General features: G+C 40.4%; 1 protein-coding gene across 5 annotated transcripts in view; it reads right to left on the bottom strand.

Annotated features, from left to right (window-relative positions):
* APBA1 (amyloid beta precursor protein binding family A member 1) overlaps positions 1–23807 on the bottom strand; it is a 567069-nt gene that overhangs the window by 459937 nt on the left and 83325 nt on the right. For all 5 annotated transcript variants that reach the window (XR_012716979.1, XM_075278969.1, XM_075278948.1 and 2 more), the window contains exons 3-5: positions 7391–7489; positions 4869–4908; positions 1588–1733 (exon numbers count right to left, since the gene is read on the bottom strand). Coding sequence is in view for 4 of the 5 variants with exons in the window: in XM_075278969.1 (XP_075135070.1) it covers positions 1588–1733; positions 4869–4908; positions 7391–7489 (285 nt within the window). In the remaining variant the exon portion in view is untranslated. The remainder of the gene's footprint in view (positions 1–1587; positions 1734–4868; positions 4909–7390; positions 7490–23807) is intronic.

The raw sequence follows: 23807 nt of genomic DNA, 5'->3' as shown, positions 1-23807 counted from the left end.
ATGCAAATGCCTCAATTATCTTCAGAAAAAACTGGCCTACATGAAACATGAACTTAACGGTAATGGTGACAACTCATATTAAAATATGGATGTAGCATTGTAAAAATGATGAAGATGTAGGGAATGTAACCCTTCATCCCTGAACTATATCATTTCAACAGTGGGTGACAAAATTAGCAGCAATAGAGTAGTTTTAAAGGGGTTGGATCATCACAGATATTGGCAGCATAAAACTATGACATACACCAGTGCCCAATAGGTGTTGTGTCCGCTGTGACCAGTGTCAATCAATAAAACAAATGGGAAATTTAGCTTTGTCTTCTAAACAGCTCTTCTTAGCTGCCATGTTTTGCAGGAGTCCCAGAAATCGGACCCCTACTTATCGGAAATTGGTGCTATGTTGTAGAAATATGCCATTATAGTCTGTGATGAGACCACCTCTTAAACTATAGGTTGAAAATGAGAATAGCCAAATAGTCAATTACCGTATTAATACATGGAATGTAAAATTTCCAACATCAGATAACTACCACAATAGTACCATCTACTTTGTTCAAGCCATGTTTTTTTTTTATAATTAAAAAACTGAGTTCATGAAATAAGCGGCAAAGGATATAATTACCTTTAAGGCTGGCCAAACACATTATATATCCATCACCTGAATGATGGCTCTCTCCCCCAATCCCCTTATACTCAGGCATACATTGTCAATGGAGAGAGCCGCTGCCAAGCCCCTCTGGCAGTGGCTTAACACCCCAAAAACAAATGTATTGGGCAGGAGAAATCCAATCTTTATCTCCTCTGACATCTGCTAAACTTGTTATGCTAGGCCAGAATTTATCTGAAGTGCAGATCACCTTCAGACACGATTGGGATCCCCACATGGGATCTGGTTCAATGCGCTGTACTTTTATGATTCAAAATGGAAGACCTGTAGACTAACCATGCCCTTATTTACATGAGCATTAGCATACCACAGGTGCACAGACACATGGTTAACAAAGATATACAAGATAATACTGATAATATCAAACCAAATTTAAGATATACAAAACCACCAGAAACTGGAGGTCAACTCCGATTAAGGATCACTAAAGTTCAGTCTGTTGGATTATCAATATGCCCACAAAAAAAGCCCTGAATCAAATTTAGGTGTTTAAATCCCTTTGATCCTTTCCATATTTGTCTAGAAAACTTCTGTAAGAGATGTGGTTTTACTAGGGAGGTCTCAGCGACAGGGAAGGGTTCCTGCTCCAACCAGACGCCTTACAGCCAAAGTCCGTTTTTTCCTAATGTGTGAGTAGAAGTGGTGAAAATATCTGATCACTTGGTAAATATATAGAAGAATTATATAAATTATATATTTCTCACACGTTTAATTGTAATATGATTGAATAGGGCCAAGCAAGAGGAGAAGGGATGTGAGATCTGGGAGATTTTATTTTTGTTTGTTCTATATGACTTCAGTATTTAGTTCCTGTTATTTTTATTCTTCCTACTTAGACTGTGGTAAGATGAATCATAGAATTTGGATACAAAACATGTTGTGATAACAATATAAGAAGTGGAATAAAGTTTACCCCTTACCTTAATCCGACTAACTGCCTCTTGTGCTTGCATCATGCGCACATTCTTAGATGGGGTTTTATCTGACAGAAGCTGAGTGGAGCCAAGGTAATTCGCAGCAAATATTATTCCATCAATTAAATCTTCTGGATCACAGGGCCCAGGAACTGTAAAGATTAAAAATCACACATAAATCAAAATTCTCAGAACAGGCACACCAGCCAGCAAACGCATTTATTTTTATCAGTGGCGTAACTTGAAAGGGTGCAACCATAAGGGATCAAGAAGGTGTCTGCTCTCATCAGGAGGATACCAGTACTATAACCAATAAATTTCAGTTAGTGGGGCAGATTTTGTATTGTTGTTTATGAACTGACTTGTGCGCCTCTGATCTATCGTCACAGAGGTTGTTATTAACCTAAGTTACATTTACAAGTCATGGAACATTAGCTACTTGTCCCCATCGTAAACCCCCGAAATTGGGATAATGCGAAAAATGTAAAAGAAACAAGAAGGTTTGAAAATCTGATGTAACCATATTTTATTCAAAGTAGAACACAGAACACATATCAAAAGGTGAAAGTTAGACATTTGTCCATTTCATTTTAGAAACTTAACCTATTTAGAAACTGATGGCTGCAACACATGGGAGAAAAGTTGGGACAGGGCCATGTCTACTTTCATGTAGTATTCCCTCTTCTTTTTACAACAGTCTGTAAATGTCTAGCATGTAAGGAGACAAATTCCTGGAGTGCTCGGAAAGGAATATTGTCTCATTCTTGTCTTATGTAGGATCTGCTCAAACAGTCCTTGGTTTTCTTTGTTGTATTTTTCATTTCATAATGTACCAAATGTTTTTGGTTGGTGAAAAGTCTGGACTGTAGACAGACCAGTTCAGCACCTGGACTCTTGTTCTACAAATTCATGCTGTTGTGATGGATGCAATATTTGGTTTAGCATTGTCTTGCTTAAATATGAAGAGCCTTCCCTGATAGAGATGTTGTCTGTGACCATATGTTTTCTAAAATCTCTCTATGCCAGTCAGCATTTTAAGATGTGTAACCTGCCCATGCTATAGGCACTAACGCAGCCCCATATCATCAGAAATGCAAGAGTTTGCCCTTTGTGCTGCTAACAAGCTGGATGGTTCCTCTCCTCTTGAAATCCCAGGACACAGTGTCATTGGTTTCAATAAAAAAAATTTTTAATTTTGATTCCTCTAGAGATTTTCGATTTTACCTCAGTTCATTTTAAATGAGTTTTGACCCAAAGAAGACAGTAGAATTTCTGGATTGAGTTGATTTGTGACTTCTTTACATGATACAGCTTCAACTTGCATTTGTGGCTTGAACATTCCCTAGCCCGTGCAGTAACTTACAATATCAATTCATACCTGTGTTTAGTGCAGTTCCACCCGAGGACTCGTAAATCACAAGAGCCCAAGATTGACTGTCAACTTTGTCCCTTGTACACAAGGAATTCAATAGATTATCTGCATCTATCTTTGCGATATTATGTACTGATGGTGATATATGGTGCTATTATAGTACTGATGATGCAATATTCAAAGTTTTTTCAATTTTACATTGATGAACAATTTATAAAATTGTTCCACAATTCTTAGACATAGTTTTTCACAACCATTTTGCTTCTGAGAGACTCTGCCTCTCTACCATGCTCTTTGTATACAAATTGCCGCCCAAATGTTTTTCATTAGTTCCACTTACGTTTTCAGCCTTTTGCTGCCATCAATTTCTAAGTGAGTTAAAGGGGTTGTCTGGGGTAAAATACAAAATAGATTCTGCATCAGACATAACTCAAGCAGACTAAGGGCCAGTGTTCCCTGTTATTAAAAAAAACCTGCTACAAAACTACATTCCTCCAGCAAGAAGGAATTGGAGAGCTTGTTGTGATAAATGCCCTGTAAGCTGGAAGTAATAGCATGCCTGGAAATAACAGTAGTTGTATGAAATGCATCTGCATATCTTCATAGTAAAGGAGGAAACAGAACAGCATATGTCCTAAACAAAAATATGATAAGATGCTGTCATTTAAAGGGATTGTCCAGTATTTAGGTTTTTACGGCCAAAACAGCATTATGGGGCTGCTTTCAACACCCATACAATACATAAAATGAAGAAGCAGAAAGGAGCTGGCCACTAATACTACAGCTCAGCTCCCCACAATAAGATATTTATAACTTATCCTAAGAATAGGCCATAAAAACCTAAATCCTGGAGAGCACATTTAATAATAGATACATATATTGATTATCAGTCAATGGTAAATGTATCTGAGCTGATCTGTCCAAAAGTAGATTGGATATACAAGGTTCTTCATTGGCAAAGTCTTCCATTAACTGTTTTATAGGTTTTAGTTTATGTAGAACAATGTTTAGGTTGAGAACACATGTTGTAGAAAAAACTAGAATTTTACTGCATGGGGCCTTAGCCTCAAATGGAATAAAGTAGGTATCCCAAAACACCGCATGCCTTATAGTTTGCCATGCCTTTTCTAAATATCACTAGCTAATTCTGGTCATATATGGCAAGATTCACAAGCTGGGAGAATTGATATATGTCGAATATGAAAATTTGCTGTTTAATCTTCCTACGTGGAATTTTTCACAGTGTGCTGCTGTGTTAGATGGAGCTAGGTAGAATTCATCTTACAGTGTTGTTTTTATTCGACTTTCTTAGTATACAGTACATCATGCAGTAAACACACAGAAAACTAAAAACATGTTTTATGGGACTTTAAGGGTGGTAACCATCTGGGGTAAAACATCAACTTTTACCCATGACAGTGCTTATTGAGTACCTAATGCTTTATGCATGCTCTTGGATATCCATTACCCTGTATATCTTCCTGCAGGCTTGTATAGTTTTCTCAGTGAGAACCACTAAAAAGACTACATGTGGCTTATTATGGGCCAATACATAAAGTAATACCAGTCATATAGTCCAGAGCAGTGCCTAAAATAACGTAGGAGGAATATGCAAATCTGTCTCCCAAGATGTAAACAGGGAGACAGTGCCTCTGTTATGCTGCCCTCTACGGGAAGCACCTAAGGATGGACGTTATCCCCATAAAATAACGTAGTAATATATAAATCCTCAGACAGAAAGTTGAGATATATACTTTAACAAAAGGAAAAAAACAAAAAACAAAATAAACCTGGTGCAGTCCACAGTTCATGTACAAATCCATAATGATACACATAGCATACAAAGTTTAGATCTTTCCTGGCAATGAAAGCAATTGACACAGCTGGTATTTCTTCTTCCGAGTGACGTTCTTACCTTCTACGTAGGTCGGGAATGAAGCCAGGCTCTTTCTGGACTGTAATTAAGACAAACAATGTTTGTTTCTAGCACAAGCAAGACATATGCAGCAAGATGAAATACAACGGCATCATGCACATATCACACATAAGACAGCAAATGCAGCCCCAGACGCTTGTTAAGAAAAATTAGATTGTTCTCAAACTATTAGTAGTTATTTAGGGAATTGCGCACAGAGATGTTTTATTAGAATGTTCCCGGAAACAGAGAATTCAGGGTTGTATCTGCAGGCTCCTGCTATGACACTTGGGTAATGCTTGCAAACACTGCATGCTACCTCAGAAGGTTACTGGCTAGGAGACTGTCAGTAGGTTGCAGGATTCCCAGGAGCTGAAAGTGAAGTATGGTAAAACATTCATATTATTTCTACATTTATTTCTCTGCCCATGAAGTTAGGAGGAAAACAAAACATTTGCTAAAATGAAAAACACAAAAATAAATTGCCACCCCCAGTGCACCAACTGCCTCATTGCATAGGACTTCAAAGTAATTTTTCTTCAAATATAGGAAAACAACAACCATAAAAGAGACATGTTGTTTATCACTGTAATGCGTCCTGTAATGTGAGGTAGGTGGTAAATATTGGGGAGTGGTGAAGTATTAGACTCTCTTTAATGGGGTTGTTTGGGATAAAATGAAATCCTTACACTAACCTAAACACCAAGCCCTGTCTACTTTCCGAATAACATAATTAATCAAAAATGTATATTTACCCTTATACCTGGGCAGTCATGTGACCACTGCAGGGACATTTGTTGGTTATCCAGTGACAATCCGTTTCCGGAAACGGAACATCACTGCTACATATCCCCCCTCCCTACCGCCATCCACTCCATCATACTTACCTATCTTCTTTCTTCCAGGCTTCTTCCTGAGGGATGGCTCCTCCCTGTTTTCTGACTGCTGTGCTGCTCATAGCTGATAATCCACTTCTGCTGCACAGCTCCTACGCATGTGCAGTAGAGATGGATCGTAGGCTTCAGAGAACAGAGCAGCATTGGAACAATAGTTCGCGCCTGCAGAATCAAAAAGGAAGGAGGAGCTGTCTCGCAGGACGAAGACTGGAAGGTAAGTATATAATGGGGTCGGGGGTTGGGCTAGGTATGTTGAGAAGGCCTAGTAGTGGATAACTAGAGAGACAGGGAGGGGGTGTATGGGAGAGGGGAGAGAGGAAGGGCTGAGTAAGGTGAGAGGGAGGTAGTGTGGAAGTTACATGGCAGATCACTAAACCAGGTAAACAAATGCAGAAGACACCAGGAGCTCCCAGAGACATCCAGAAATCACTCAAAACAAGTATATGGGTGCATTTATTAACCCATTAATAGCACTAACAGACCTTTTTTTGAAGAAAAAAAAAAACAATATTTTTTGCCCGGAAAATCTCTTTAAGTCTGAGGCCCCATGTTGTGGAAACACTCAGACGTCTATTTATTCATAAATTTGCAGGAGGGATAATAGAGGAACAGCATAACATAGAGTTTTCTACACATACAGGTTAGGGAAGCTACATTGGCAACATAATATAGCAATGTAAAATTACTGTATATACTGTGTAGAAATAAATGTATACCACAATGCAATGCACTATGTTAAATGATTGTGTAGAATAGTCTTATGAACTGGTGTACACTTAGTTTAAGAGACAGGGATATTGGTTATGGGATTGTCCAAGATAACCACTTTTTTTAACATAAGGCCGGGGAAGGTGAAAAAAAAATTGTAAAAAGAAACCATACTCACCTGTCCCCAGTGCTCCGTTGTTTTCTTGCGGCGGAAGTCCCCGCCGCACGTGAGAGCTGAGACCAATCAGCAGCCTAAGGAAAGGGACACAGAACGTCACAGTGGTGGGGACTTCTGCCGGAATAAAACACTGGAGCAGCAGGATCGGACCATACTGGGAGATACCGGAGCACCAGAGACAGATGAGTATGGGTTTTTAAATTTTTTCACACATACATATCTATACATTTATATATGTTATTGTTGCGGGTCATGTTTTGAAAAGAGGATGTGGTGGCCAAGATCAAGTGTGCCCATTCTCTGCTACAATGGTCAATGTGAATTGGTACTGTATTGTAATGTGTATGAGGAAATCTTAAACACTTCTTTAAGGCCGGGGCCCCATGCTGCAAAAATGCTGCGATTTTACAGTAACTGCAAAGTGGATGGGATTCTGGGTAATTCTATCCACATATTGCAGAAAAATATCTGCAGCAGAAATGCAGCAATGTCAAAAAACTTTGCATTTTTGTAAATCTCAGTATGTCAATTACTCCTACGGAAACGCTGGTATTTTTGGTATATGTATAATAGGGACAGGATGTCCGCAAAGGAAAACTTTGCAGACTCTGCAGAAAAAAAACATGATGCGTTTTTGCTGAGGTCTTTTTCGCAGTGCTTTTTGACTGCAGCTTGCCACGTGGGGCTTTAGTAACTGTATGAAAGCCACAAAAGAGATGTTTTGGGTGAAGTAGGCCTACCTCTTTATTAGAAGAGGACTCTGCAGAATCACAGGCATTCTGACGATGTTGTCTGTTTGTGGATTCTGCTCCCTGCGTAGAAGAATCCGGAGAGGGAGACTACACAAGGTTAAAAACAGACACAAAAAAAGAGAAGAGTTAATATGTATATAAAAATGGCCAGACATCAACATCACTGCACCATTAAAGTCTGTGGCATTCTGTTTTAGCAACCTGAATATGTTGCTCTGACCCATATAATGGAGAGATCCAGTAAACCAAAGTTACACATCAAATATCACAGAAATTCTTTTCATTCTTTTATTAATCCAAGTCTGACACTTTTCTGTCTACATTTACGCCAAAATACATAGTATTTACACAGCATTTACGAGATATTTATGAACAGTGTGCACCAGAAAGAAATATAAATACGACAGGCTAGATACATTGTTTAGTATCTAGAAAGAAACTTCAACATGTTAATTCTACACATATTTTTAGCGTTTCCTTAAAAGATATTCTCACCTATGAACTATTCCTGTAAAAATACTAAAACCTAATAAAAAAAAAAGCTTCTCACAGTTATGGTAAAACCAACGCCCACAGGGTATATACACTGCTGTTAAAGTGAAGTAAGGAATTGCTTAAATATCAGAGCAAGACAACCTGTTTTTAGAAGTATATACAAGCTGCTATAAACAATTCCTATATCCTTTGCATGTCATCAAACAACCTAAAACCTTCTCTATACCCTACAAGGTTTACGGTACTATTGTATGGTAGAGCAACTGGATTACTTCGTGATAAACTACAACACAAAGTGTACATTCTGGCTATGGTTACTTCACATGTGCTTCAAGAAGTCAACCACGACTCTACTCTATAAGTACAGTTATACTGTATATATCTCTATCTATCTATCTATCTATCTATCTATCTATCTATCTATCTATCTATCTATCTATCTATCTATCTATCTCTCATCTATCCTATCTATCTATCTATCTATCTATCTATCTATCTATCTATTTATCTATCTATCTCTCATCTATCCTATCTATCTATCTATCTATCTATCTATCTATCTATCTATCTATCTATTCTCTATTTCTTCCTCTCTCTCCAGGAAACTTGATATCAAAGTAGCCATAGTGTATGGTATTGGACATTATGCGCAGCACCATCATACTTTTAGTCCAATAGATGTATCATATTCTTAAAAGAGCCATTTGTATGAATATGCAAATAAGGCTAAGCACAATGAGAGTGACAGATCTTCCAAGGGCTCTGTATTCTGGTTTGAAAACCTGAGGCTCTGGCACATTACCATAGGGGGTCTGTTGTTCTAATTCATTAAATGATCAGAGCACATATTAAAGTTTTCGTGACTTATGGATATAAACAGAGCACTTTCCGTTTGTATCCGTCCTGACTGCACTGGTAAAATAATATCAGATAGCTCCTTCTATCAGCTGTTATTTTAGCATTTAATGACCAATATTCCTCTGACAGATCAGATCAATGGGCCCTTGATGTATCCTTAAGCATAATTCCCTATTCCCTCTTTGTTCCTTTTCTGTTCTATTCACTCCTCTTCATGAATGTTTTGGAACTATTTGGATAATATTATCTGTGCTTATTAGCACAAAAACCCATGGACATGGAAATGTTAATTAATAATTACACTTTGATCTAGATTTACCATTGGATATTTTTGGAACATTTCATAGTGTAAAAATATGTCTAGAAATAGAATCTTTACAGCCCTGGTTCCAATATCCAATTGCTAATAAACCTGTTAGAGCTGTATGCAAGCTAGAGTTAATAGCTCTGTACCCGACACTGTATATGTACTATACAACAGTATTTCTAAATGTGTAGCTGGATACAGATGTATAACAGAATCAATTACATGTCTTCTTACTCTGTCCTGAAAGTGGACTCTCATCAAAAGCAAAGAAGTTACATTGCCAAAATATGCAGTAGCTATATTTTCTGAAATATAGGGATCCAACCACCTTGTGGACCCACTGTTGCCTAAAAAAAAAAAGGGGCTTTGGCCCTTTTTGGATATTTTCTAACAAAGAGACACAAATCTCTACTCAAGGAGATGCGATTCTCTAGCTGTTCCTAATTAGCGAGAGTTAAGGGCATTGTTCAGTTTCAGGGAGAAAAGTCAAAGATCTTACTCACTGTAAAATGTGTTATTCTAACCTGAAGTCTAAATTTGAAGTTTATCTCTCTATCTTATAAAAATGAATTTCTGTCTGTCTGTCTGTTCTTTATGCGCGACCAAACGACTGGACCGATTTTCACCAAATTTGGCACACAGATACTTCAGGTGTCCGGGAAGGTTTATGACGAGAACCCAACTCACTCAGACGTACTGAGACGTTCTGGAGATACAGCTTTCCAAAGACCCTGACCCCCCATTAGCCAAAACAGACCTGCAAGTCTTTCACTCATATTCCAACTGCAATACACACAGTCACTGCACATGTACAATCCAACACTGATAACCAAGCTGAGATACACGCATCAGACGATTAGATACACAGGTCAGCACACAATATCATATGTGAGAGGATTAGATACATGCATCTGCACACAGTTCCACAAGCCGAAGGATTATATACACGCGTCTGCACACAGTTCCACATGCCAGAGGATTAGATACACGTGTCTGCACAAAGTACCATGCGCCAAAAGTTTAGATACGCGCATCTGCACACATTTCCACATGCCAGAGGATTAGATACATGCGTCTACACAAAATACCAAAACTGGAGTATTAGATACACAGGTCAACACACAGTATCACATGGCAGAGGATTAGATACGCGCATCTTCACACAGTACCACACGCCGGCCGGAGGATTAGATACGCGCATCTGTACACAATACGACACCCCAGAGGATTGGATACGCGCCACTGCACACAATACCACATGCCGGAGGATTGGATACGCGCCACTGCACACAATACCATATGCCAGAGGATTAGATACGCGCCACTGCACACAATACCACATGCTAGAGAATTAGATACGCACGTCTGCACACAGTACCGCATGCTGACCAGAGGATTAGATATGTACATCTGCACACAGCACCACCTGCTGGAGAATTAGATACGCACGTCTTTACACAATACCACATGCCAGAGGATTATATACGCACCACTGCACACAATACTACATGCAGGAGGATTAGATACGCACATCTGCACACAGTTCCACACACCACAGGATTAGATATATGCTACTGCACACAATACCACACGCCAGAGGATTGGATACGCGCCAATGCACACAGATACACACACCGCAGGATTAGATACACGCATCTACACACAATTCCACATGCTGGAGGATTAGATATGTGAGTCTACACACAGTTCCACACGCCAGAGGATTAGATAAGCACCTCAACACATTGTACCACACGCCAGAAGATTAGATACGTACGTCTATAAACAGTTATACATGCCGCAGGATTAGATACGCACGTCTTTACACAATACCACATGCTGCAAGATTTGATACACATGTCTGCACACAGTTCCACATGCCACAGGATTAGATACACCTGTCTGCACACAGTTCCTCACGCTGGAGGATTAGATACGCACGTCTTTACACAATACCACATGGTGGAGGATTAGATACGCACTACTGCACACAATACAACACAGGGAGGGTTAGATACACGTGTCTGCACATGGTACCACATGCCAGATGATTAGATATGTATGTCAGCACACAGCACCACACGCCGGAGGTTTAGATACGTACGTCTATACACAATTACACATGCCGCAGGATTAGATACGCACGTCTGTGCACACATCCACACGCCGGAGGATTAGATACGCATGTCTTTACACAAAACCACACTATGGAAGATTAGATATGCGCCACTGCACACAATACCATACGCCTAAGGATTAGATGCACGCTATTGCGCACAATACCACAGGGAAGGTTAGATACACACGTCAGCACACAGTAACACACACCAAAGGATTAGATACGCGTGTCTGCTGACAGTACTACTCACTGGAGGATTAGAAACGCACGTCTGCACACAATAACACACGCTGGAGGATTAGATACACAAGTCAGCACACAGTGTCACACGCCAGAGGATTAGATACGTGTTTATGCACACAATACTTCATGCTGGAGGATTAGATACACAAGTCATCACACAGTACCACACGCCGGAGGATTAAATACGCATGTCTGCACACAGTACCACAAGCTGGAGGATTAGATACCCACGTATGCACAAAGTACCAAGCGCCAGAGGATTACAAACATGCGTTTTCACACAATTCCACATGCCAGAGGATTAGATACGCACCACTGCACACAATACCACACACCGGAAGATTAGATATACGGCTCTGCACAGACTACCACATCACAGGTATTTCACTGATATCCAAAAAGAGATGCTTATGGACACACACACAAACGATATGCAAAATACAACAGCGCAAAATGGGACAATTCTTATGGGGCCACTACACAAGCAAAAAAAGAAATATACCCGTGCGAAGCCGGGTCCTCCTGCTAGTACATTAAAAAATTGACATTGAATGTGCAAATCCAAAACAACTTACATAATATGCAAATATGCAGTATCTAAAGGATCTAAGATGTTTTGTATTAGGTAATGAATGCTAATATGCAAAGAAACTTTTGTATTCGTTATGAAAACTTAGAACATAGCAAGGTTAACTATATTATATAGAAGTCAATACATGTTCTATTATTCCTAAAACCTTCAGTTCAGTAAAATAGTAAAACAGTCATTTATAGTTTTTATTTCTCTATATATCATTTCAATAGTCAGAATTCCCATAATTTAATATTTTGTTCATTATTATCTTTTATATTAGCTTTTACCATGAAAGATATTTCAAGTCATATACAGGCAATGTTAAAGAGAATCCAAAACAAAGAGACCCTGTATCAAGTGATGACACTAAGGTCATTCACATCTAAGATATGACCAAAACTGTATGTGAACTAATTAAATATGAAATACGTAGTCCAAATAAAGTTTCGTATTTAATTAGTTCACATACAATTTTGGTCAAATGTTAAAGAGAACCCCCATTAGGTCATGTAATACTTCACACTAGGCACTTACATCCTCATCACGATATTCAGCTTGGTAAGTCCAAAAATTCTCCATCAGACTATTGTAGGGAGTCCGAGTAATAAAGAAGCAGATGTTCTCAGGAGCATTCAGCAAATACTGGTATATTTCTATAAAGGTACTGGTACGACAACTGAAGAATACAGGACAAGGTAATTGGAGCGGCTACTCCACAGTTATTTCAGACCTGATCAATTACTTTCCTGTGAATTTTACATGACTCTGCTCGGATTCTTTTACAACAACTTGCAGAAGAGGCGTGCCTTCCTTGGTATGGGATATAGAAACTATACCAGTTCCATACAGGAAGCTTTATCAAAGTGTAGAATAAGGGTATTTTACTTTGATTCCGATTAATGAAACCATGCCCTTTCACAGTGTTGGGCAAACCTTGCCTGATTTATACCAAGACTCCACCCGGCAGTGTTTGGATTAAAACTGCTATCTTTATACTCTGGGGTCTATTCAGACCCTCATGTGTAATAAGTGGAGGCCCCCGGGGAGGTGAATAAACATAAAACAACAGTGTTACTCACCACTCAAGGGCTCCAGCATGACTCCCTGCTGTCTTCAGTGCTTCTGACATCACGGATGCAATGCCACATTACCGCTGTGGCCAAATCACAGGTCTCAGTGGTCCTCGAAAAAAGGCAGAGGCGCTGAAGACAGCCGGCAGTTTTACCAAAGCCAAGGAGAGGTGAGTAACACTGTAAATATGATTACCTCTTCCATTTATTACACTCTGGAGTCTAAAGAGAGGCAAAATTACATTGGTTATCCTGTTTGATATTCGGTTTTAGTTATCGATCGATTGCCTAGCCCTACTAAACAGTTATCGATCGATAACTGGTATAGTCAGTTTTGGTGCCTGATACTGTCCATCTATGATTGAAGCTGTGAATCACACCCGATTGCATAACACTGCCCATCTGACAAAACAAAGTTTAAAAAGCTTATCAACCACCAAACCTAACAGCACTTATTGCTTGGAAACAATAAAGACTAGAGAAAAGAATCCAAGTGAGCTGAAATCAGTGGAGCTGAGTTCAGATGGGGTTTTTTGGTCCGGAATTTGATGTGGAGGCCACCTCAGATTCTGGACCAAAATAGCATGGAACAAGGGAGGACAACAAGTCCCAGCAAAAACACAGTAGAGAAGGCGAGGTCGGACGAGCAAGAGGTCAAGCCAGGAGATAAGAATAAAGTACCAAATCAGAAGAGAAGGAATAGTCAAATACAAGCCGGGTATACAATAACCAATACACAGACTGAAAGACACACAGACAGGATATCTGACAGAGCAGGAGACCAGGAAACACTAAGGGTCAGTTCACACGTGAACTGCCCGCGCGGGTTTTGACACCGAGAGAGACGCGGTGAGCCACGTCTCTCTCTTTTCAAAACCCGCCTGCCGCGACTATCACGGTCGCGGCTTTCCCCTCCGCTGTCGGCTCAAATGAATGAGCCGACATAGGAGGGAGCTGCCGAGCTGCCGCGCGGCTTCCGCCTGAAGAAAGGGCATGTCGTTTCTTTTCTCCGCTAGCGGCAGCCCGCCGCTAGCTGAAAAAAAAAAGCCCGGTGGTCTACATAGACCACCATTGTAAAGGGGCGGATTTTGAAGCGAAATCCGCTGTCAAAATCCGCCCCTTTACCTACGTGTGAACTAGCCCTAAGTGAATGGCTGGCAAGGATCCATGCCTGGGTGGGGTTTAAATAGCAGCAGAGAAAACACACCCACAACACCTATGATGGCTAATGGCATGGAGTACTGAGAGTAGGGAAAAGATTTAACCCTTAATCACCTAAGCACAACCAACAGAACTCTTAACACGTCTCCCGGGGAGGCGCCGCGCAGCAAGGAGACCGCGGCGACTCCGTATCCTGACATAGACCCTATAATATAGGAAGATTTGTTAGTTTAACAAAAAAAGCATTGCAGGGAAATGCCAAAAAAAATAAAAGAAACAATACTTACCTATTAGATCCTATGCCTGTTTACATCAGAGCCAGAATTGAGTTGGTTGAGGCAGGTAAGGGAAAAAGGTTGGGGTCCCATAATGTAATGTACCAAATTTGTCATTAAAATAATGTGCAAATGGCATGAAATAATTGTTATATGAATGAACAAACAAAAATGAGTATCTTTCTTTGTGTTTTGACCATTTTTTTCAGTCCCAGACTATACTTCATGGTTGTGGGAGTGTTTTTTATGGCAACCCTTACTAGCATCAGACCACTGTACCTCCTTGTAGTGTTTATAAACATGCATTACACCATCCTTACACCATCCTTGCATTCACTTTCCCTACCCAATACACCCTACTCAGCCCTGCGCACTTTCTGCCTTCATGTAATGTTACCCTTAATTATTTCTATTGTCATATTTATTATCTACTAGCATCTGCCCGCGATTTCGTCTGCATGTTGTTGTTGGCGATGATCCGCTTATATTTCGCCAATAATTGTTGTCGATGATCTGCCTGCTTCCGCGTCTTGGCTCTGCTACATTGTTGCATATGCGCAGCATGCCCAGCTGTATGTACATCTCTGCATATGGAGAGCCTATTCAGCTGTATTACAGTGCGTCCTAAGCTCTGCTACATCTGGACACTTGGATTACAGGGGTGTTCTTATGTCAGTATCTGAGCAGCTTGTGTGTTAGAAAGGGCTGAATGGATGTGGCTGAAATTTGCCACAGTTTGATCCGCCTGCTCCCGCGTCTCAGCTCTTCTACATCACTGCATATGCTCAGGATACCCACCGATTAAAACATAGGCTACTTTTTATCCCGGTAAATGACGTCACTTCACGACTGCTATGAACGAATTTGCATATGGAGAGCCTACTGAGCTGTGCTACAGCGCTGCCTAAGCACTGCTACATCCAGCAATTTTTATTACAGGGGTTTGGTTATGTCAGTATCTGAGCAGCTTCTGTTAGAAACGGCTGAACGGATGTAGCAGAGGCTGCCCCGTCGTACTCACACAAACTCTACACCTGATCTACTCCTATTGCCCACACACAGCCTGCGTGTGCTGATCTTCCATGAGACTCCATTTTCTGAAGCTTTCACACTGTCTGGTTTCATCCTATATAGCTCCACCCCCAACATAGCATGTAGCTCTGCCCACCCAATAGCGTGATCCTATCCAAGAACGGCTCAAGGAACTGTGATTATGTGATCACGGGTCCTTTAATGTAGTCTGAACCTAAATTCGTTCATAGCAGTCGTGAAGTGACATCATTTACCGGGATAAAAAGTAGCCTATGGGGGCCACACGGTGGCTCAGTGGTTAGCACTGCAGCCTTGCAGCGCTGGAGTCCTGGTGTTCAAATCCCGCCAAGGGCAGAAAACCATCTGCAAGGAGTTTGTATGTTCTCCCCGTGTTTGCATGGATTTCCATCCCATATTCCAAAGACATACTGATAGGGAAAAAATGTACATTGTGAGCTCTATGTGGGGCTCACAATCTACATTTAACAAAAAAAAAAAAAAAAAAAGTAGCCTATGTTTTAATCGGGGTTCCAGTCTGTGTATGTGGCTAATTTCAGACAAATCCATTCAGCCGTTTTTGCGTGATACAAACATTCAAACACACAAACTTTCACATTTATAATATTAGTAGGCTATAGGCTATAGCTTTATAGATTAGGATTGTAACAAGCTATGACTTCCTCTCTCCATTTGTCACAGCTATAATATTTGATAACTATGTTGCTCTATGTATACATTAACAATATTTGTGATATTCTATCCATAAGTGTGGCGCATTTGGTATAAGTGAATTATGTAAAGTTTGCTATATTCTAAAAAGAAACCTTAGAGATAGTCATTAACTCCTTATCAAAATCCAATCATATTATTTAGGAATGACTAATCTATGAATCCACGCCGACACTGTTACCAAGGCACTCTGAAGTAAATGATTCAACCTTCCTTCTGCTGCTGTTTGTATATTCACACTGAAAAAAATCTCAACACTTTTCTACAATTTCTTTTAAAAATTAGACACCACCGAATATAGCACTGACTCGATTTTTAGAACATTTTGGTGAATCTGAAAGATGAGGACCCTAACATCACATTTAAACTAAGGGCATAGGCGAACACACATCCACAGCGGGTTTAGCTGCCACACAGTGTACAGTATGTACACTATGTATGTTAACAACGTAGCGGATTACATTTCTACAAAACTGTGAGTATACTAGCAGAAAAAAAAAGCTAGCAGTCTCCATAGACCACCATTGTATGGAGGCAGATTTTGAGGCGAAATCTGCTGTGAAAATCTGCCTCATTGCCCCTGTGTGAACTAGCCCTAAATATGTTCACACAGCAGTAAAAGAGGAGGAATGCAGTGCATCGGCCTCCCGTAGCAGCATCCCACTACTGATTAGGCCCAGATGAATGGGCCTAATAAGCAGGGAGCCATGACAAGATCGAGAAGAATGCTTCTTTTTTCTGCGTCCTCCTACAATGTCAGCCTCCCATTGAAAACAACGGGAGGCGTATTCCGGGTGCGAAATCTGTGGCAAATTCCTCCATGTGAACACAGCCTAAGAAGTTCCAGTGTCAATCATATCTTGCAATTGTCCTGCCCTGAGGTTTCTGTCACTATCAGGTTTCAATTTGGGATGGAAGGACCTATACTTTTAAGGAGTTTTGTATATCAGTAGCTCACACACATGAAAAGAATCTGTCAACCAAACAGATCTAGTCATTCGTTTCCTCAATAGCTAGTGGATGCAAAGAACTCACAAAACATCCCCTACAACTTCAGTGCATTCTATAGCTGAAAAGAAAGTTGTTAGGCTGGGCAGCCATTAAGAATGGCCTCAGGATATGTTAAAATGTCTGATCATTGTGAGTCCAACCACTGCAACCTTAATGATCATGGGGTCCTCAATTTCACTTTGTGCATGAAGCAGAAGTGTGAATGATGGACCACTGCTCTATTTACTTTTTTGGAACTGACTGAGATAGAGTCCAAGGCTATCTCTATTAGTCCCATAGAAGTGAATGGGGAGTCGCTTCTCATTATTCATTACTGCTCCATTCACAAAGAAGGTTCACAGACCACCTTCACTGTGCCAGAAAATCCAGCCTTCGAATGTTTCTTGCAGTCAGATAAGTGTCTTTATTCTTGCTTTATAGCTTCCCCCCCTCCCCTCCCACTTTCAAAGTCTGAGATTAAGAAATTTCAAAACTGGAAACTTTGAAGGACATTCCAAAACCTTAAGATTTTGTTTCTTTATGTAGATCAAGGTTGATCATGAGGTTTGTTTTGGATCAATGTTTTTCTTTCTTCTTTGGCCAAATATCGCTACAATGTTGGTCCTTGGCAGTAATGTGGGGTTTTGTTTTGCCACCCGGTTTATTTCGCTTATATGGTACCAACGTATTCATCAGCAGTAGAGATGAGCGAGTACTGTTGGGATCAGCCGATCCAAACAGCACGCTCGCATAGAAATGAATGGACGTAGCCGGCACGCGGGGGGTTAAGCGGCCGGCCGCCGTCAAAGCGGAAGTACCAGGTGCATCCATTCATTTCTATGGAGCGTGCTGTTCGGATCGGCTGATCCGAACAGTACTCGCTCATCTCTAATCAGCACCATACAAAAATTGTCATTGTCATTATTCACGTCCATTCCAATCCCCAATAGGGCCCACAATCTAATCTCTCTATATCACACACACTAGGTCCAACTCATAGTGACCTATTTGACCGATGAATATTAGAGCATAGGAAAAAGCAGTACAGGAGAAATGTGCGCAAATGCAGAAAGAACGCAGTCTGCATGTAGTAATTACAGCTATGGCCCTAGAACACATATATAATGTCAGGCCTAATCACTGTCTGCAATGGTGTATACAATTCAATTCAACAATTCAACCATGTGCTGGGTCTAACACCAATGGCTGTATGGAGTAGCGAGCAACTTCCATTGGTCACTGTGGGTGCAGCTTTGGACATGGCACGGATGCAATGCTGATCACATTGTGGGTTCTCATGCTAGATATTTTTTAAGAACATGTTTCTAACTTCTCTATTAGACTGAGGCCCCACATTGTGGAAATACAGCTTTTTTGTTGCAGATTTTATAGTGGTTTTTTGAGCCAAAGCTAGGGAGTAACTCCAGCCAGTAACGGCCTATTAAAAAAAAAACAAAAAAAAAAAAAAACACAGCGGTAGTGGCTGTCACCGGGCTCCCTAATGTCTGCTACGGTGGAAGTTACGCCACTGGAAAAAAGTATAAATACTTCCTCAATATTTCCCATTCCATTTGTAGCCATTCTTGGCTTTTTCTCAAAAAAACTGCAACAAAATACTTAACAAAAAAAAGCTGCATTTACACAACGTGGAGCTTTAGCCTTTGGAATAAACATATGCCCGTGGCAGAAATGACATGGGAAAAATTGTGGCGTTTTACAGTCAGAGCAAAGTGAATTCTAGTGAATCCCATACCCATTTTGCTGTAAAAACCGCGCTGTGAACACACCGCGATTTCCAAAACCGGTGCGGAATTCACAGCATGTCAATTATACCTACGGAAAAGCCACTGGTTTCCTCATAGGTGAAATTGAAACAGAAAGCCCTCAGAGGAAACCTCTGCGGACTTCTTGTCTAAAGCGCTATGGGAAGAACCAAAGTGCGTTGCTGCCGCGGTTTTTCTCACAGTGCTTTGTTGCTGTGGGACGCTACATGAGGCCTTAGACAGGAATCACTCATGACGTTTTACAGCCTGTCTTAAGATGCAGTTTTTTGAGCCAAAGTCAGGAAGGAATTCAAAAAGAAGAAAAAAAAAAAACAAGATAAAGAATGACATTCCTCTTGTTTGTATCCAATCTTGTGTTTGACTCGAATGCATCACAAATTGCCACAAAACTGAAGGTATGAATTCACCCGTAATGTAGCACTCTGTAATTGCACATGGCCATCTTACATCTCAACATAAATGATAGGAACAAATCATTTCAAGCAGACCAAGAATACCATTGGCAAAGAGTTTTTGGGAAATGTTTTCTTTAATACCCCGGGAAAGGATCCAAATGTAGTCTTGGAAATAAATTTACAGCTCCAGCATAGAGTTGTAATATAGTCATGTGTCAAAGACTAAAAAGTAAAGGGGTATATCAATACATTTTTTTATTATTTAACATCAAACAGTAGTGATGTGCCGTTTGTGAAAGGGGACTGCTGTACCCAGTCACACGTCTGACCTCTTCACAAACAGCAAGTGACTGCTGTAACATGCCATATATAAAGAGGTGCCCGCCAAGGAACAAACATCAGGAGGACATGTATTCAGGCAAATGGACCTGCCTCCACAGGAGACAGAAGCCCTGGGAAAGGTGAGTACATGTTTGTTATGTTTATAGGCTCACTAACAGCAATCCTTTAATGAAATACCCTGAGTAGAAGTTATTAATATAGGAGACTGGTGAGGGCTGACACCGAGCCCCACACCAAGCTGCTGAGCATAGTGTACAGAAATGGAAGCAGACAGCTCCATAAACTATGCAGTGACTGGGCCACCAATGAATAGGAGCGGAGCTGTAATAGCGCAGCCAGTCCATCACACCGAGTATGGCGCCATCTACTTCCATCTACAAACAATGTGCGGAGAACAGCAGATCGGTTCAAGGATCAGGTGTCTGACTGCCTCCAATTAGAGATGAGCAAACAGCGTTCGATCGAATATCAGGCAGTTCGAGGTATTCGATTCCAATCGAATACCACGAGGCAAACGCACTAAAAATTCGTATCCCCTCCCACCTTCCCTGGCGGTTTTTTTTGCACCAATAACTGTGTAGGGGAGGTGGGACAGGAACTACGCCAACGGAGGCATCGAAAAAAAATCGGAAAAAGAAATTGACTGGCTAAATCAGGTGACCTCCAATTTATACGAATGGTCGATTTCAGATTCGGGTAATATGAGACTGTGAACTATGTTACTGTGAGACAGGGATAGATGTGCAGGCAGGGTAAGCTAGGGATTACCTTTATTTAGGTGGGAATGTTACTCACACAGCTCTTTGGGGCTCTATCTCGTCGAGATCCCTGTCAGCTTGCAATATGCACGAGCTGACTTTTTCCCATAGGAATGCATTGACCAGCGTTGATGGGCTGAATGCCATACAGAGTACAGCATTCGGCCAATCAACGCCGGTTCTGCCGGGGGCTCGTCTGTGAGGAGACGGAGTCTAAGATTGGTCCACAGCAGTCTCCATTGTGGTCCGATATTAGACTCCGCCTCAAATAGTCGAATATTGAGAGGCTATTCGAAACGAATATTGAATCTCGAATATTTCACTGTTCGCTCATCTCTACCTCCAATCTCAAACTAATAACCTACCCTAAGCATAGTTCATGTGACTTGGATGCCAATTTTTCATTCTTCCATATACTTATTCATATGACAAAAGCGTGACAATTCTTATGGATTTTGCAGACAAATACAATTCTTGTATGTCTGAATAAATTTCAACAGATGTCTACTGCGGCTGAGATACTACAAGATATCTGTTTAGCAGCTGTAGCCTTATTTTATCTCCTTGTTGCATTTGTCTTAAGATTCCACTTGATCTCACCTCTTACTTCAGGCTATTAATAAGCAAAACAAATGAATTCTATTAAAAGCAATTGATAATTTCACACATTTAATTGCTGTGATTCATCCTGTTTTTGCTTTAGCACTAGGCACTGACACTCTCACAATAAATTATATTTGGTTCTTCGGAATTATACGCCAGAGAGGCGCATACTAAGTTTGTGCAGGTAGCATCGCTCATGTCATGGTTTTTATATTCCAAGAGATTCGGCAATAAAATAACATTTCAGCACAAGTTCACTGATGATTCAGCATGCAGCCATCTGCTAAATGCAATTAAATACGCAATGTTAAGTAGACAATTTTTAAGCTGAGCGTATAGCTGCCCATTCCGGAGCAATGCCTTTTGTGACGTGGTATGGTACAGGATGAACCTAACATTCAGGGCTCGGTGAAGGTCTATTCTCTGCCATCTTTTCTTCCTCATTTATGGTAATGTTCATTTGTGCACCTGAAACCTGTTCAATAATGCAAAGCAGGTTTCTTATCTGCCACATTAATTATTGATCAGAGGGACAATGGAACAGACAGAAGATACAGCCTTATTTTATTAAGAACCTACTGACACAAAAAGGAATATTTTGATGGGTGCTTTATAAGGTCAGAAACATTGTACTAAAGAAATATTATCATCTCCAATGAATTCCCCTTTACTGAAAGCACAATACGTAATATTAACAAATGCATGATGGATAGGCACAAAATTAGTCCGATCCACTGCCATTTATCACCTACTCAAAAGAGAATGAGTGGGAACAGGAGCAATTTTTGATGAGTGCCAAATCTGCGTCAACTTTTAAATTCTGTTTAACCCCTTCATGCCACTTTTTTAACAAGAGGTGGAGCATGGAGTGAGAAGGTACAGGGTTTTTCTTGCCCAGCACATTTAACACCTAAAAACTATTCCAACTCCATGCTCTATTCAGATGTTCCAAAATTATGAGGAGGCTTGTGGCTTAATAAATGTGCCCCATTATTTTTCCTATAAGTTAGTCCTATGCTTATATTCACACGACCATGGGTGAAAACATCCATGAAAAATGTCCATTTTTCACAGCCGTTTTGTACTCTAGGGGCGGCTGTTTTGACAGATTCCCTCATGCATTGCTGTGTATGGAGGGATCCGAGAAAACATACAAAAATAGTGCATTTGACAGTGCATAAAGTCTGTGACCGTCAAAATATCGGTCATATGAATAACACCCATTCGCATGAATGAATATTAAAGAAGCCGCATGATGACCGTTTACAACTGTCCTGTCACTATAAGGTAATGCTACACACACCAGAATCACAGCAGATTTGGAATGCAGAGGTTAAAATCTGCGAAGGCCTGCAGATGAGCTGCAGTAAAAAAAAAAAAAACTACATACTGAGAGGTTTGGTCATGCGGAAGAATATATTGCAGAACTTTTCTGCAGGAAATTCTGCGGCATACACATCTGATTTGGTCTTAGGGTGCTAGTTTACAAATGCAGATTTTCGTCAGATTTTCAGGCTAAGGTCCCATATAGCAAAACACAGCTAAAAATAATGTTTTTCACTGTATTTTTTTTATTCCTCTATTACATTACATATACCTTGCAGGGCATATCAACAGAGGTTGTCTTCATGAAATAACCTCTTCCCGTTTACTGTAGGATGCTGCCTCGTGGTGCTCTTAACCGCATGCATTTAATGCAAGTCATGTGACCGTTGAGGCCAATCAGAAGCCCTCAGGAAGAGGACCCGTAATATCATAGGTAGTGACATTCAGGCCCTTCGCTGTTTGGTCTTAGCAGACACGTGACCGCTGAGGCCAATCAGCAGCTTCAACACAACAACAACAAACGGGAGGTGCGGGAGGACACTGGAACAATGGGGACAGGGGAGTATGCTTTTTTTTTTTTTTTTTTTTTTTTTTATTGCCCCCAGCTTATTTAAACGTTAAAACGGTTGTCCAATGTTTTGTTTATTTCTTATTCTTGTATTTGCGCAGGTTTTCTCAGGGTTTCTCCTGGTTTCCTCCCACATTCCAAAGACATACTGATAGAAAAGTTAGATCGTGAGCCTTATTTGGAACAAAGAAGTCAATGGAAGATGGGATGAGTGACAGCGCACAGCTACTATATTGTGTTTAGAAACACCTACAGCAAGAAAAAACATGGGGACCAAAAACACAAATGAAATAAAACCACCTAACAAATAAAATATATAAATATTTATTGATAAATAATATAAAATAGAAAAAAAGTAGCAGCAGGGCAGATATTACAAAAGCCATAGAGAAGGATCAAGGCACATTCCTCCTGATGAAGCCTCGCATGAGCTGAAACGCATTGAGAGTGTCCCTGGTCTCAGTGTTTCATCAGGTGCCGGGCCGTTCTTAGTCATCATTACTGTAGGTAATTACTATTCGTTTTCATCTATCTAGTGTGTATCCTTGTATGCCCTATTTTGTGGCCTATATTAGTATGAACGCTTGCTGATGCTCTACTTTAGATTTGTGGAGCCGCATTTTTTTGTGCATCTTGCTTGTATGTAGGCTATGCTCAAACAGGGGAATATTTATGGTGCATATATTTTCACTATTGTATCTTCACACTGGTTAACCTGTTACCTGCTGTCATTTATTATGTACAACTGGGGTGTTGAAATATATGCATTTGCAACT

Source organism: Leptodactylus fuscus, chromosome 1, assembly GCF_031893055.1.
Source record: "Leptodactylus fuscus isolate aLepFus1 chromosome 1, aLepFus1.hap2, whole genome shotgun sequence".
In the NCBI taxonomy this organism is placed as follows: domain Eukaryota; kingdom Metazoa; phylum Chordata; class Amphibia; order Anura; family Leptodactylidae; genus Leptodactylus; species Leptodactylus fuscus.
Note: the sequence above shows the minus strand (reverse complement) of the source record. Positions and strands in the feature narration are given on the sequence as shown.